The following is a 16,363-nucleotide window of genomic DNA, read 5'->3' as shown; positions in this document are numbered from 1 at the left end:
ACGTCTTCTGCTTGGGTTTCTTGTAAGGCTCTAATATCCGGGTCAAACTGCGTGCAGAATCGTACAAGGTTGCCTCATATACTTCGGATAGAATGACAGTTCCCTCGACAAATTTTGAGCCGTGGGTGTTGCTTGCAGTAACCTTTCTCCTTAGTGACTAATTAGTTAATAGCATCATTACTGATTTTCTTTTATAATTTGTTGTGCAAGTACTGTCCGCCTCTTCGAGTAGACCAGCTCATGGACTACAATTGTGCTATCTGCCATAGACAGTTAAAAAATTTGAATGTGTTTGCTGAAACACTCGGTATATAGTATACTATGTCGTCAAAAAATAAGTGTACACGCTGTAGTTTTAGAATAGGTCTTCAGAGTAGAAATCGATCTGAAGTATTTTTTGTGCTTGTAGGAACAACATTTTACAGTTTTAGAATTCGTAACATAACGAAAATACGTTATTCTTGCGTGAGAAAAACACTTCCTGATTAGAAAAAGTGGCAAGCAAAGGTAAACATCAGTCACCTATCTAGTTATGCTGTTTTATGATCTTAGAGGTTCTTTGACAAAGAAAAGGAAAACGTGCTGACCGCGCCGCAACTGTCTAGCGCGCGGCTGACACCTGAACATCAGTTGACACGGATTTTTCTATTATTGCTGGAGGCATCTACAATTTTTAGAATAAGGAGGGCACACTTTTTGTTGTGCTCGGGAGACGTCGCTCTTTAGCTATTAGGTGCTGTGTCTTGAAGTCTTGCTGTGACATCAGTACAGCTGCATGCGTTAAGTAAAGTCATATTTACAGGCACCACCTCTGCCTACAGTGACTTCTCAAATACATCCGCGTAGTGGCAGTGAACGTTGCGAATGCTATACTTGGTACATTTGGTGCAGGTGGCACATACAAGGCATATGCACAGCCTACTGTGTACTCACATGGTCTGTTATATAAATAATAGCATGGTGCGGTGATCACTGAAAGAAAAGGGTACAATAGCGTGAGCTGTAACCTGCATGAAAAAAAAACTGCACTATGAAAAAACTACGCTAGTGTAGTTTTTCATGACTTTCAAGACTGGTAAAAATATCTGTAAAACATAAGGCCTCCGCGCTTGATTTGCCAGTAATAAAAGTTAATAAAGGTGGTATGCGTGAGGTCACTTATTTTCCAAATGCTAGAGGCCATGACACGTTAAGCTCTAGTTATGGCTATGAACCATGTTAAACAAGCAAATAGTAATCAAGGGCTCAGTGCAAAAGACACATGCTGTTGTATGATGGCTATTTTTTGTGTGGTGCCTTTTTGTGATTGGGCTTAGTGGCCTATTTTGGCAGTGATGATTTTGCCACTCTCCTATCAATAACCGCTTGCGATTTCTATACTTATTGCCTAATTTCTTATTCATCAACATAAAAGAGCTTGGCGTTGTATTAAAATAAATCCCGAGGAAGTCTTCTAAAGGTCAAATTTGGCTGACATTTAAGAAATATGGAATATATTTCTAGAGCACTATGTTCTTAGATATATTTTACATACCCCTGCTTACGTTCCGCAGCTCGAATACTCCACATGTGTTGTTTATTCCTTGATATATCAATTCTTCTAAGCCTGTAGCGTTTCCATCTGCATTAGTAGAAAAGAAGGCATTGGTGTCCGCTTTACATGAAATAACCCATTAGTGCTCTTTACCTATATCAATGCAGCCTTATGCACTTCCCAGTTTGAATTTTCGATTACCGTGTTTATCCTTCACACGGAACGAATATAGGTCATTGCCTCGCGAGATTTCTCAAAGTCTAAGAGGGATTATATATTTCAGCGTCGCTAGCTTTGTTGCATATTGGGTAATTCATGAACACAGATATATCAACAGTAGACAAACAAGAACTTCAGCTTGGACCAACGTTTCAACCAGGGACGGCCCCTCATCAAGTTTTCGCTTGAAGAGGAGTTGTCTTCTTGTGCAAACGTTGGCGTCAGGCTGAAGATACGTTCGTTGGCCTGCTGTTGATATATCGAACTTTCAAGACCCTTCACCTTCTGTCGCCCAATTTGAAGTTCAAGCGTGCAGGCATGTCACTACTGATTGTAACATAAAAAGTCTTCGGACACTCATGTGTCGGTTATGAGCCGATTGTCGGCGAGAAGCAGAAAGCACGAAAGCAGAGGGTCAGGCCCTGACACTCAATCGTGAGTGCGTCCCGACTGCGTCAGAAAACGTCGCTTAAGCGCAGTGTAGGCAGGGCAGTACAGTTGTAGACAGTTCCCAGGTATGCAAGAGAGAGAGAAAGAGAGAGAGATAAAGCTTTATTCTAAGTTCTTGCTAGGGTCAAGAGAGGCGGAGGGTCGGGAGACTAGCGCCACCGGAGCGTACGTTCGCGGGCAACTTTCTGTGGCGATGAAGAGAGAGCTACGGAGGCAAAGCTCGCACAAACGAGAGCGCTTCTGAATACAGTCCCGTGTTTTCATCCACGTTAGCTTAAGCTGAGGAAGAGAAAACGTAAACACCTTATTAACAACAGTTAAATAAGGTAAAACACACCACTGAATATAAACGTTTATTTATTTTGCGGCTTTTCTCTTCCGCCCCTGGGCAAACGCGAAACCATCGCAAGTGTAAGCTTCGTCAATTGAGCGTCTGTTCCGAGCAACCAAAAGCACTATTAAACAGCTGGCGGATTACTTGGCGCGGTAACACATGTGCAGCAGCTCCGCCCTCGTAGCTTTCCCTTCATTGCTACAGAAATTTGTCCGCTAGTATAGCGCGTGTCGCGATGTCTGACGGTGTGGTGAGCTTGACTCTTGACTCCAGCCTGCGAGAGGTAAGAGATGATCAGCTCACTGAAGACTTGGTGTCTTGCTGCGGTGTGGGAGATGTGTTCGTAGTGAGCTAGCTGCTGAGCCTCGATGAGCTCGTCGAGAGTATTATGGAGCCACAACTCAGTCAGCTTTACATTGGCGGTGTTGGGCGCAAGGTGGAGTGCTTGTTTGTACGCTTTCTTGGTGATGATAGTTATCCTGTGTTTACCAGCATGTGTGAGGCACATGAAGGGCGCAACGTACACGATGCGACAGATAGTGAAGGCCTGGACTTAACGAGGAATGTTGTCCTCTTTCATACCAGTATGCCGGCGAGCGATACGTCAGATAAGCCGATCTACTTGTGCAGCATGAAAGCTATGATGGTGTAGAGTTGCAGCATTTGTGGTTTTGCCGTATACGGAACCCGGGACTCGGAGAATAGGAACGTCAAGATAGGCGCGCCGTGGGCTGTCAGGTCAATGGATGGATAGTGAGGTTCTGAATGGTGGCGCCGATGAGCCGGCTGGAGTATGAGGTGTTCTGATTTAGCTGGAGAGCTACGACCGCGTGCTTCAATGTATGCTATCTTTTTATCGATGCCTGCTTGTAGGCTGCTTGCTTGAATTTCGCGATCGCTATCTCCAGCCATCCAGAGCGTGATGTCGCAGCATAGAGACTGTGATGGAGGTGGGGAATGACAGAAATAGGTTCCGGGTGTCCGACGAGGTCGATGTTGTGAAGCATGGGCGAGAATACTGACCCTTGCGGTGCGCCCTTTCTCCCCGGCAAGATGACATCTGATTTGAGGCCCCGGCAGCCTCAATGCCTCCATGACTGCAAACCACAGCAGTCATGGAGTCATTGCGGAATCAGTGTGTAGACAAGCCGTATGTAAAAATACTGAAAGATATCTGTAGTGGCTCCACAGCCACCGTAGTCCTCCATAAAGAAAGCAACAAAATCCCAATAAAGAAAGGCGTCAGGCAGGGAGATACGATCTCTCCAATGCTATTCGCAGCGTGTTTACAGGAGGTATTCATAGACTTCGAATGGGGAGAATTGGGGATAAGAGTTCATGGAGAATACCTTAGTAACTTGCGATTCGCTGACGATATTGCCTTGCTTAGTAACTGAGGGGACCAACTGCAATGCATGCTCACTGACTTGGAGAGGCAAAGCCGAAGGGTGGGTCTAAAAATTATTCTGCAGAAAACTAAAGTAATGTTTAACAGTCTCGGAAGAGAACAGCAGTTTACGATAGGTAGTGAGACACTGGATAGTGTCTGTGGATCCGGATCATGAGACTGAAATAATCAGAAGAATAAGAATGAGCTGGGGTGCGCTTGGCAGGCTTTCTCAGATCATGAACAGCAGGTTGCCATTATCCCTCAAGAGAAAAGCGAATAACAGCATTTTGTTCTGATTATTTCAGTCTCATGATCCGGATCCGCGGTCACTACCTGTCCTAAGTAGATGTATTCCCTTACCACTTCCAGTGGCTCGCTACCTATCGTTAATGGCTGTTCCCTTCCGAGACTGTTAAACCTTACTTTAGTTTTCTGCAGATTATTTTTTGAATCCACTCTTCTGCTTTACCTCTCCAGGTCAGTGAGCCTGCATTGCAATTGATCCCCTGAGTTACTCAGCAAGGCAATATCATCAGCGAATCGCAAGTTACTAAGGTGTTCTCCATTAACTCTTATCCCCAATTCTTCCCAATCCATGTCTCTGAATACCTCCTGTAAACACGCTGTGAATAACATTGACGAGATCGTATCTCCGTGCCTTACGCCCTTCCTTATTGGGCTTTTGTTGCATTCTTTATGGAGGATTACGGTGGCTGTGGTGCCGCTATAGATATATTTCAGTATTTTTACATACGGCTCGTCTACACCCTGATTCCGTAATGCCTCCATGACTGCTGAGGTTACTACTGAATCAAACGCTTTGTCGTAATGAATGAAGGCTATATACAAGAGTTGGTTATATTGCGCAAATTTTTGTATCATCTGATTGATAGTGTGAATATCGTCTATTGTTGAGTAGCCTTTACGTAATCCTGCCTGGACCTTTGGTTGACAGAAGCGTAAGGTGTTGCTGATTCTATTTGCGATTACCTTTGTAAATATTTTGTAGGCAACGGGCAGTAAGCTGATCGGTCTATAATTTTTCATGTCTTTGGCGTCCCCTTTCTTATGGATTAGGACGCAATGATTAGCATGCACCAATTAGCCCCTTTCACAGGTTTACTCACTAGTAAATATTCTGCGTTAAAGAGCAGCAATTCTTTTTGCCAAATGTAAGGAAAACCATAACAAACCATTCTCGGGATCTTCTGAAAAATGGACGCCAAATGACTTCGTTCCTCGAATAATCCGACAATAAAACAGAAATACTATGCTAACTAAACGTGTTCTTCGAATAAAGCAGGGTTTCGGGATTAAACTTAGAAAAATATGTGTCAGGAGTTATCATGGATTATTGTGAAAATCTGCGATGCCTTTCTAAAGCTACCCTGCTGTCTATATTGACACGCGTACTTGTTTGACTTTATTGGGCGACACGTTTCACCGCCTAATAAATGCTATCGCACAGCGCGGGACGCGCCTGCATTTATCGGAAGTTTCTAGAATCGGAAGTTTCTGCATGTATAAGAAGTTTCTAGCGGATAGAATCGATGCTTCTATCCGCTTTCTGTTGTCGCCGAACCTTGTGTTATCTGATATCATCGCGTGACGCGAATGGTGCAGAACATTGTGGAAGACATGCAGGCCCCAGCGATTAGTCTGGAACATTCGACGATTGATGTATAAAAGCCGACGCGCTTGACCCGTTGATAAGATTTTGGACGACAGCCGATCGTGTTCGCTGCTACCGTTGTACTTTGAGCGCAGCCTGTTTTTGAGGGCACAGGTTCGCCCAATAAAACGCTAGTTTCGTTAATCACAGTTCTGCTGCCTTCTTAACCGTCACTACCACCTGACAACAATTCATGGCATCACTTTATTCCCGGCAAACATTATGCGCGCGATCTGATTGGGCAGCACACTTTCAGTGTAGAATCGTGGATAACATTCAAGAAGTTTGCACACACTTGGTGCTTCTCGCACCAAGCGATAACTAGATACACTTAATGATACTGTGGAATCAGATATCACACTTCCACGTGTCTGCTATGTGGCGACGCAGAGCACTCACGTCCATGAGGTACGCACCCGACGGGGCATCGGAGACCTTCGCTCGTAAGAGAACGCTTTTTGTCGCTGGAACGTCGCACAGTGGGTGGTGCGCAAGATTTGTGAGAAAGGGAGGGATAGAACAGCCAATCGGCAAGCCGTGAACTCCACGGAAGTTTACATGCCTCGTTTGTCGTTTGCATGGGATAATATAATGAAAACGAAATGTTTCTCGCCTCCTTTCGCACCGAGTGGCATTTTTCGATGAAAAGAAATGGGCATGTTTTCAAGCTCAAGTACATTTTAATAGTAATACGTATGACCACTACAATTTGTTACTATTAGTTTGGTTGCGTGGTCACTAGGGGCCGCAACGCACAGAGAGAAAAAAAAAACGATGGGAACAGCGGAGCGCTTTTTAAGAGGCAACAATAACATGTCTGCGCAACGCAATGTCCGACTGGGTGCCCGGATCTCGGCGCACCGGAGGAAACTCTTGGGCGCACTGTTTGTTTCGAGAAACGAGAGCGATGTCACAATTCGCTTTCTGCCGTCTCTTCAAACGCATTGCGCACCTTCAATCGTTCTGCTTGCTCCTCGAGCAACGCCGACGCAAGAACGAAAGTTGACATTGCAACCGCCATGTTCTCGAATTACACTATGAATTGGAGCCGAACGTGCGATTCCGTAGCTCCAGCCACCTTTTCGATCCATTCCTATCTTCCAGAGGTGCAGTGCGAATTCGACACCGCAGAGGGCGCGTGATAGCGGAAACGTAACACCTCTCGTCAAGCTCTTTTCCTAGAAGAAAAGTTGTTCGCCTGGGAAATGATTGACAGGAGCGTGTAGTCATTTTGACGTCACTAAAAACGTCGCCGCGCCCCCGTAATAGCGCGTGAAGTATCCCAACTTGGCTAATTGGATTAAAATCACTTCCCCTGTATTATGGTCTTGTGTAAGGCGGCCTTAGCATTCGTCATGTGTGCCACGGAAAAAGAGCCCCCCAAGCGCGAGGTGTGGTAAAACCTAGCATCTGGAGTCGTTATTACGCTTGTGTCTTAGCGACGTGGGGGTTCGCGCCTTTGAACCTTTGTACCCCAATTGGAACCCGGCAGGAGCCAGTCGGATGTATTGGAAAACTCTTCTCACGTGGATGCACAAAAATAAATGTGTCCGTGTGCATCGTGCATTCAGTGATTGTGGTGGCTAAAGGGAAACATTTATTACATGTTTGTTTTATACCTAAGAGGATTATATCGTTTTTGTTATTTCGATCGACATTATTGAGAACGTTAAACCTTTTCTGAACTTGCTTGGCCTTAGAAACGCAAAGGGTCGTCGACAATTACCTTTGGGCCCGACTTCCATACTAACATAAGGCTCATAATCACGAAACGTTCCAAGGAGTTCAGTACTGATGTTCCTGTGCGGGGATAAAGAACATTTCATGCAAAGTCAAAGGTGAGCTGATATATGAACGATCTTACTCGTGCTGTGGTGTCTGAAACTCCCTGGAAAATAAAATATTCGTTCTATTTATGAACTGTTTCTTGTCGACCTTGCAGTCTTGACTGTCATTAGCTGTAGTGATGACGGTCCATATGTTATCACTTGTGTCAAGAAACTGAAAGGAAAAGAGAGAAAGTTCAGTTATATGCAAACAAAATATCGAAAGAATGAATTCACTGACTGGTAAACGGAGGTACGAACGGCTTTTTAGCCTTTCAGTACCGTACCATATTTTACTAAAGGAGTACGCTTTTGGTGTCAACGGGCTTTGGCAGATAGTTATATGCGCTTCAGATCGATGAGTTACCGTCCACCATCCGCCATCCACCACCGTCGGCTCGCCCTCACACGCTTTCACTCGCACCTACAGCATACGTCGAAAGGTCATGGTGTTATCGCACGTGGACTTTATAAGGAACATCACGGCGACGACGACGACCGCAACGACGGTAGAAAGGCGCTTCCGAAAGGGATTTTTAAAATTTTTTTCAGCCAATTTTGATGAAATTACACGTGTGCACATGTTTAGGTATTTATGCCGATTTCAGATGGTATTGTGTTTTCGTGCAGGTTGATTATTTCACCATTTAAGACAACGTAATTAAAAATTACCCAATATTGCTTCAGACCTTTATTGGCAGACAGCAGCAAATAAATACTTTTTCAATGTATGGCATAATAGCCCGAAGTGTGAAGAGTGCAATGATGCAAGTGGCGTTTAAGAAGTGACCAATATAAGTTCCATAACAATATGTTGAACCCAGAGCCTTCAAATCCGCGTGCATTATACCACCTCTCATTCGTGCTGCTTTCTACTGCAAAAAAAAAAAAAAATTAAAGGCTGATTCTATCAGCAGTGGGTGCTGATATATCAACGGTAGCAGATTGTAGGAGTCCCAAAAGGTATTTCCTCGCAAGGAAAAAATTCACGATAGCAACGACACAGGTCTACTGAGTAAATTCTTTTATTGCTTCACCAAAATAGGGATCTGTGCAGTAAGATACATTATAGATTTTTAAACATTAGATTTTTGGTAATTTTTGGCCTCCTGTAGACCAGGCTGCCTCTTCAAAATAGTCATCGATTGCGACTTAAAGGTATCAATTAAATTCTATCTGCGATGGGTGGTGATATATAAAGGGTGGCAGAATGCAGCAGTCACAAAAATTAATTGCTCGCAAGAAAAACACGACTCATGATAGCAGAGACAAGGGTCTATTGAGATAATTTTCTGATTACTTGACCAAATGACCAAAATAATGATCGGTTAAGCAAGATACATTATAGACTTTCAAACATTCGACTTTGTTTTCGTGATTTTCGGCCTTCTATAGACCAAGCTTCCCCTTTAAGAAAGTCAACGAGTGCGACTTAAAGGTATCATTAGCGTTTTACCAGATAAATAAATGCTCCGGTACTATGGCGGCGGGCTCAGCGAAATACCAAAAACAGCTTCAACAGCAGAAACAATTCAGCCATCTCATACTGCTAGGATAAAGCTGCTTCAGCTAGAAATGCTCATGTTTGGTGGTGATAAGATGAAATGACAACAATTATGGCTTATAGTCAACTAAATAGTGCTTCAATGAACTATGAGAATTTGTTGAAGAAATAGGAAGCAGATCCAATAAATCGGATTATATATATATATATATATATATATATATATATATATATATATATATATATATATATATACCGAAACTTTGTCTTTGCTGAGTGCATAAAGAGCCAGAACACGAGTACACGGACACACGAACTAGCTCGGGCGCATACAAATTATGCCGAGCCTTTTGCTAAGCGGAGTTGCTAACTAACAGCGAGTACGACGGACGCCTTGCACACATTATCGTTTCAGAGGCAGCATGAACATACGTATGTAGCGTAATTCGAATTCACTCTATTTGCAAGAAGTGTTTACTGCCTCTGCGGCGGATGGGTGCAGGCGAGCTTCATGGTTATTTTCTTTCCCACTCACGGCCGAGCCCACCACCGCCGCGGATGCGCGGAGACCAGAGCCATCTGATGGTGATGCAAGAAACCCAGTGGCGATGACGCGCGCCTCCTCCGCTATGACTGGTCGGCCTATTCGGCGACAGAACAGCAACGCAGCTCCCACAGTCACGAAAACCGGGCGACGTTCGCAAAGAAAAGCTAAATTTATAAAAGCTATGTAATGTGATGGGTAACTCAGAAGGCAGCTTCATATATTGAAGGATGTCAGGTTTCTGAAAAAAATAAACCTAGGATGCTATTCACATCGTTAAGTACAATTTACGGAAGTGGCAAGGTTCCAACGGAGATGCAAATGAATGAGGGTAGTGTTCTGTATGAGTACACCTGTTAAACATTTCAATTTCGTCTGCTGCGGAAGTGCTGATTGACTGCGGCGCCTGACTGCCATGGATGCGCAGCCCAGCTCAGCTAGTGTATTGCTCAGTGTCAGGCCAATACGTGACCTCTTGTAACGAGATCATGGAGCAAGAATCGAGATTTGCCTACACGTTTGGTGCCCAAGGACTGGTTCTTTATTCTACGCACGGGTTGTATTTTGATCGATACGTCCTCCGCGGGCACATGATCAGCTGCTTTGTTTGTCTATCTGGTCACCTTATTCCTGTACCTCTGGGGCCCTATAACGTAAAACTATTCCAATATATTTATATTCGAATCTCCTGATGTAGAATTTGCGTAACCGCCGACTCCAGCATCGGGAGGTCACCCGCAGGGTCGTCTGAAGAGACCAACCAAACGCTCTCCTCATTTATAGGAGGTCTCTTTTGTTTGCTTTAAAAACGAATAACATTGCCTACACTGAGCGGCTTGTCTTGTCTAATTGGCTGATGAGAGGCGAGGAGCACGCTCAAGTGGAGAGGGATTCGATGGGGCCGAGCCAGTGCACTGAAAATCGATAACCGGATGAAGAGGGTGGTGCCGGCGTCTGCGATTGGTCCGCTTTCCTTTATTTGGCTTACGGTGGCTGGTCGAAAATCGAGGCGTCATGCAACGGAAGATTAAGACTGCCGATAAAACGAAGCCTCAGCAAAGAGGAGTTGGCAGAGCGAGGTCGTAAACGTGCGGAAAGTGCTCGAAAACGTTACACTGCCACGCAAAAAGCTTTATTGTACCAAAATAAAACCATGCTCTCGGGCAGGTGCGAGTAGCCAGTGCCTGAGCGATCGGTGGCAGCCATCTTTTATTTCTTTCGGAACGGGGCAGCCTGCGGCAATTCAGAAGAAAATTCAGTTTTGTTCGGCATATTAATGAATCTTTATCGCTCACACGTCACTTTGACGCGGGGAGTTTTCGCGGTTTAGTGAAGTCGCGTGACAGGCAGTTGAAGTGGGTGCAGCCCTAAACGTATTGACCAATAGCCGAGGTCTAATGGTTAAAAGACGTCGAATCAGAAACAACTCATTTTTTGTTCGGTCCAATCATGCGTAATCAGTGTGTACACGTATTATTAGATGGGGAGCTATCGCGGTTTTCGGGACGTCGCATGACAGACAGGGGAAGTGGGGGTGGTCCAAAAAAGTCATGTGTGTTCTTCTTCTCTCCTGGTTTATTGCGTCTTGCTGTTTACTTACTCATGTGCGGGTGGTTTAAAAAGGTTTTGGACCAATCACGGAGAGCTAATTGTAGAATTGGAATAGAAAAGTTTGGAATAGCTTTACATTATAGCGCCCCTGGTGACGTATTGGGACGATACTGTTCGCTTCAATCACGTTGCACTATGCTCCCCCCTATCTTCTATGGAGATAGCCATTAAATAGACACTCCACACGCACTTCTCTTGTCGGCGACGCTGTCATCGTGGGTCCCTGCATTGAGTCTAAAGGCGATAAAAACGTCGGCGCGCGCCGTGTGCCGTACGTACGAGTGAAAGCGTGCGACGGTGAGCCGGCGATCGCTCCTCAATCTCGCGCGCGCAATGGCGGAAAGCGGGGAGGGAGTGCGCCGCCCTTCGCAGCCCGGAAACATGGCCGACATCGGTTTAGAATTTCCGCTCAGCATTCTGCGCACGCACTTCCCTCTCTGATAGAGAACCGTCCGGGGCACAAGTACGCGCCACGTTTCAGGGGCACAAATCACGGCTTCCAACGAACAGTTCTTTGGCGCTCAGACCTCTTGCTACCCACTATGGCTTCTGCAGGCGCCGAAAATACAAACGTAAGTTGAACGACTTAAAAATAAAGCGACTTTTCCATATTAGCAGCGAAGCAATAAGCGTTACATCAGCTCTTTGACAAGTACCAGGAATCTATTCACGTCTACACGGATGGTTCTGTGAACAATGAAAGTGCGACTGGAGCTCATGTTATACCATCTTTACAGGTAGAGAGGCTTGTTGACTAGGACGCACGTCGTCACCAACAGTAGCGGAATGAGTGGCAATTCTCCAAGCCACTTAATTTATCAAAACATATTAGACATCAAAAAAGTGCGTAATTTGCACAGACTCCTTATCGGCTTTAGCATGTCTTGAACATCTTGATGGCAGCCGACAATACGCACGAGTAACATATGCAGTACTGAACAGTTTAACTCAGACTAATGAAATAAAATATTAAGTGTTACTACAGTGGGTTCCCGGACACGCTGGTAGAGCAGGCAACGAATTAGTGGACTCGTTGGCGAAATCGGCCCATAAAGATGCACAAATTCAACTTATCGCTTTATGACCAATGGACACGAAACGCATATTGAGAGTACTAAAAGGGACTTGTGTATGTCAACCTGGTTTAATGAAAATACCAAGTAATCAATTCTTTACGAAGTGGACCCTAAACTCAAATAGCAGCTGGATGTAGAAATTTTGAAAAGTACCGAGACACTAATTCATCGTCTGCGCCTTGGGACAGCATGCATCAAACTCTTCATATATCGCATAAAACAGGCTTCTACTCCGGCTAGCTCCTGTGGCCAGCACGATGAGGATGTTCACCATTTACTCCTTGAATGCCTCATATACGCGATGGAAAGAGGGCAGCTAGAGCAAGAGCTACATTCCATTGATCCTCACCGGCCTCTCTCACTCGTAAAATTGATCTGCCCATGGCCATCGAAAATAGTAAAGTGAAAAGTATTGAACGCATTTGAACATTTTTACAAAGAGACAGGCATTCTTAGCAAGTACTAGATATCGCACTGAATAGTAACATTAGGTTGCTGTAACTTGCTTCTATTATTTGTAATTATTAATGCTTTTATATTAGGTGCTATACTTTTTTGTATTCTCTGCATGCAATATTTTATCTCTGTGTAATTCCTGATCTGTTCATATGCTCATCGTAGTCTACATCACGGCCGCTCGTGTGTGTTTGTGACATTGTGTAATGAAGCTTGGACTGGGGCTAGTTGGTATGACATCGTTCTCCTTCCTGCGCTGTGCTGCTTATACGAAGGACAAAAAAGAGACAGACACAGATGTGCGCACACGTGTAGGTGTTTCTTTCTTGTCCTTCCTTTAACAGTATAGCACAGCAAGCAGAACGATTTTATTTACAACCTCATTGTGGTGCAACTTGCATTTGACTTTTACATTAATATGTTCATAGGTGTATAGGACTGTGTGCTGTGGATTTCTGACCCTCTGACGTGGTTTCTTTTTCATTTTCGCTCATATATTTTTATATCGTTTCCTGTGTGCGAAAATGAGTAGCCGTAACCATTATGAGGGGACTACGTCTCTTTCTTTTATTTCATTTCAATAATACCGAAAGCGCACCGCCTTCCGTCGCTATTACCTATTTATCAACTCAGCTACACACTTTTGCTGATACCAGTCCTGGGCCTACGGTATGTGCACCTACGTGCGGGCCTGTACTCCAGAGGGCTCGTGCGTCAGAGCGCTATTCATCAGTGGGAGCCGTATCGCACTATTGAAGATGGTGCATCTTTCCAGGCTAAAGATTATTGCTTGCGTCATCAGAACGCGGCGGTCCGACTAAATGGGGATGAGTATGAGTCTTCTAGGCTGCCTTTTGTGATTACTGCATTATGTCGTCGTTTCACATTGCATACAAAACAACATACGCAGTCGGGATACTTTTGCTAGTAGCCGCGCGACAGGATAACCACCGGCTACTGTCTCCCGCCATAGTTCCACGGCTTACCAATACCATTCGGTGGACGTATTGCAGAAGCACTGACAGACCCACCGATCTACTCGCCCATGGAGTATAAGCTAAACTGTTCTTGGTGTCAGACATGTGGTGACACGCCCTTTCTTGACATTCAGCACCATGGAACGTTCCATGTTGTCAGGGCGACGCCTTGCTGAAAGAAATAGAAATCGCTTGGCCGCAAGTAGAAAGAGCAACGGTGGCGTGTCCACCGACTACATCGTTATGAAACGGGACTGCACGTGCGGAGGACAGCAGCGCCCTCAATCGGCTATCACTAGTGACCACGCACGCAAAGCCCTTTCTGCACAGTCCGTCGCGAAGCCGCCCTTTCAGAAGCGGACCACTTACGACTTGGAGATCTGCATTAAGACGAACGTTACTGACTACACGTCGTTCAAAGCCAGATTTTCGCAGAAGAGGTCCTAGACTTCCATCGACGTCACCGGTACTTCCCCTGTCCCCGTTTATTGATTCAGAGAGACTATTTCACGTCAGTGGGAGGCTGGACTTGCTCAACTCCGGTAATGGCATTAAGCATCCTATTTTTTTGCCTGCCTAACAAATTGAACACGCTGCCCGTGATAGCTGGTCATCGTCGGACTTTTCGTAGTGGTGACGAGCTGGCGCTCAATGAGTTGCGGGAAAGAATGTGAGTGGCAAAAGAGCAAAACGACATAGAGGCTCTATTTTCCTACGATTTACGGGCAACAAAAATATGCGACTGACCGCCAAGACTGCGCCAGGGGAACCACTATCATGAGAGTTGGCAGTCGAAGTGTATGTATTTTCAGTAATCGTCATCCAATACGGTTGGCCCACCTATGTCCGCACGGCCAGTGACTCAGACGAGTCTTCGATTCCATCATTTTCATGCGGAGTAACTTGTGGTATCTACGTAGAGCTAACCTGTTCTATGAGGAGTGAGTTCCGCTTTTGTATTATGGGAGCTCCGCAATCATCATCATCAACATGGGAGCCAACGGCATTGGAGTCAGTAGTCGAAGAAGCAGAGGGCGAACTGACCCAGGAGCGCGAGCGGTGGTTCGAGGCTCGGCTGGGCGTTCGTGGGGCGCGGCCGGCCAGGAGTGGGGGCCTCCATTCGTGCACTGAGGGACGGCGCCATTCCCACACTATGAAGGCTACCTAGCTCTGCGCTCCGGCTGTAATTCCTATAGAGTGAGGGCCGGCTGGTCGTGTACTCACGAAAAACTTGGCGAGCCCTCTCACCAAACAAATATGAGAGTGCGGAGGGCGCGCGGAGAAATAAATACGAAAGCTGTGCACTCCTTGAAGTAGTGGAGAAAGTGCCGCCATATCTAAGAAACCTGAGGCGTTTATGCAGGCTGCCAGAAAAGTAACAGTGCAGTGAAATTATAAACAAAAAAAATAATTCTAAATGCCATCGCCGTCTTACGTGCGTTATCGTAACGCAAAACCTGCTATTGGAAAACGACCTGCTGCATCTGCTACTCTTTAGCGAGTAAGTATGTATGCCTTCATCGGAGTGTATAATCTCACGCAATTAAGGTTTGGCAGTGTTCTCCGCATAGGCCAAGAAGAATGGTCTCTTAGGCACTAAACAGATATAAATCAGTGTTTCCAGTATGTCGTCGAAGTGAAAACTAATGTCGTTTTTTTCCACACGCTTGACCGCACTGCGCCATTGATTCTATGTTACATAGGAACACAATCTTTTTTAGACTTACAATTCAAACTGCTGCTTATGGCGCATTTTCCCAAAGTTGCTTTTTAACGCGCCATTGCTTAAAACATGGTTGTCGTCTCGAAGACAGGCGCAATCACGGACATTGCTAGTGACCTCGAGTAATTTGATGGTACGTGAAGAGAAACAAAATGACAAGCTCTGCATTTCTCATGAAACCTTATTCATGGATGTAGAAGAGCCAATTATGAAGAAATAATAATAATGATAATGGTAATAATAATAATAGCGACGGTCGTATTAGTAACGCTAACAACGCACAACGATGACAATTCCGGAAAAATCCGGAAATAATGTTCGCTTTCTTACACAGCAAAATGATATAAAAATAATGTTATTTACCTCTGTGATGTTGATCGGCTCCCACCAATCATCATCGTCTATTTCTTTAGCAGCCGTAACTATAGAGATCAGCAGCATACTACACACAAGCATCAAGTCTATGAAGTTCGTCTGAGTCGGCCGCATAGCGTGGAGGCTTCGTTAAGGCTTGCCGCTCAGATTTACGCAAGAATATATATGCTATCTATAGGAAGCTGGCTAGAAAACCAGTGTTCTCTTTACCCTGCGCGCCACGAAAGCATTGACGTGCTTTAATTGCTGACGTAAAGATATTAGATGTTGTGAACAGTTTCTCTGGTAGGTTCAAACGCATGTCACCGGGAAGAGGTCGCGAATAATCGAGTCAGGACATAACACTCAGGAAGAATACGACATTCTTGTTCAGTATTCAGTTAACTTTATTATACGCATTAAAATTTAACGCATAAACAAGATCGCTAACCCATTCGCACTACGCGAACAGGGGAACCTTTCCAAGAACAGAATACATCCGCCACAAACGAATAAGGGTAATTATGTGTCCTTCCGCAGGCACACCGACGCCGGCTTCAAATATGTCGTGTTGGCAGTGGCGAGCCAAAGAGAAGAGAGAGATAACTTATCTACAGGAAGACGGAAATGTTCTTGCTCTGGCTTAACGTTTTGTAATTTCATTGTATGTCATGAGCATATCTCTCTCCGAGT

At 45.0% G+C, this 16,363-nt stretch overlaps 1 protein-coding gene across 1 annotated transcript in view; it reads right to left on the bottom strand.

The window, feature by feature from the left end:
* The window catches only part of LOC142587738 (uncharacterized), a 45,554-nt gene that overhangs the window by 16,955 nt on the left and 12,236 nt on the right, over window positions 1-16,363 (bottom strand). Inside the window, exons 2-5 of the mRNA XM_075698944.1 lie at window positions 7,464-7,600; window positions 7,326-7,399; window positions 1,535-1,621; window positions 934-972 (exon numbers count right to left, since the gene is read on the bottom strand). Coding sequence (XP_075555059.1) covers window positions 934-972; window positions 1,535-1,621; window positions 7,326-7,399; window positions 7,464-7,600 — 337 coding nt within the window. The remainder of the gene's footprint in view (window positions 1-933; window positions 973-1,534; window positions 1,622-7,325; window positions 7,400-7,463; window positions 7,601-16,363) is intronic.

This window comes from Dermacentor variabilis, chromosome 7, assembly GCF_050947875.1.
Source record: "Dermacentor variabilis isolate Ectoservices chromosome 7, ASM5094787v1, whole genome shotgun sequence".
NCBI classification, from domain to species: Eukaryota; Metazoa; Arthropoda; class Arachnida; order Ixodida; family Ixodidae; genus Dermacentor; species Dermacentor variabilis.
The sequence above is the reverse complement of the archived record's forward strand: the minus strand, read 5'-3'. Positions and strand labels throughout refer to the sequence as shown.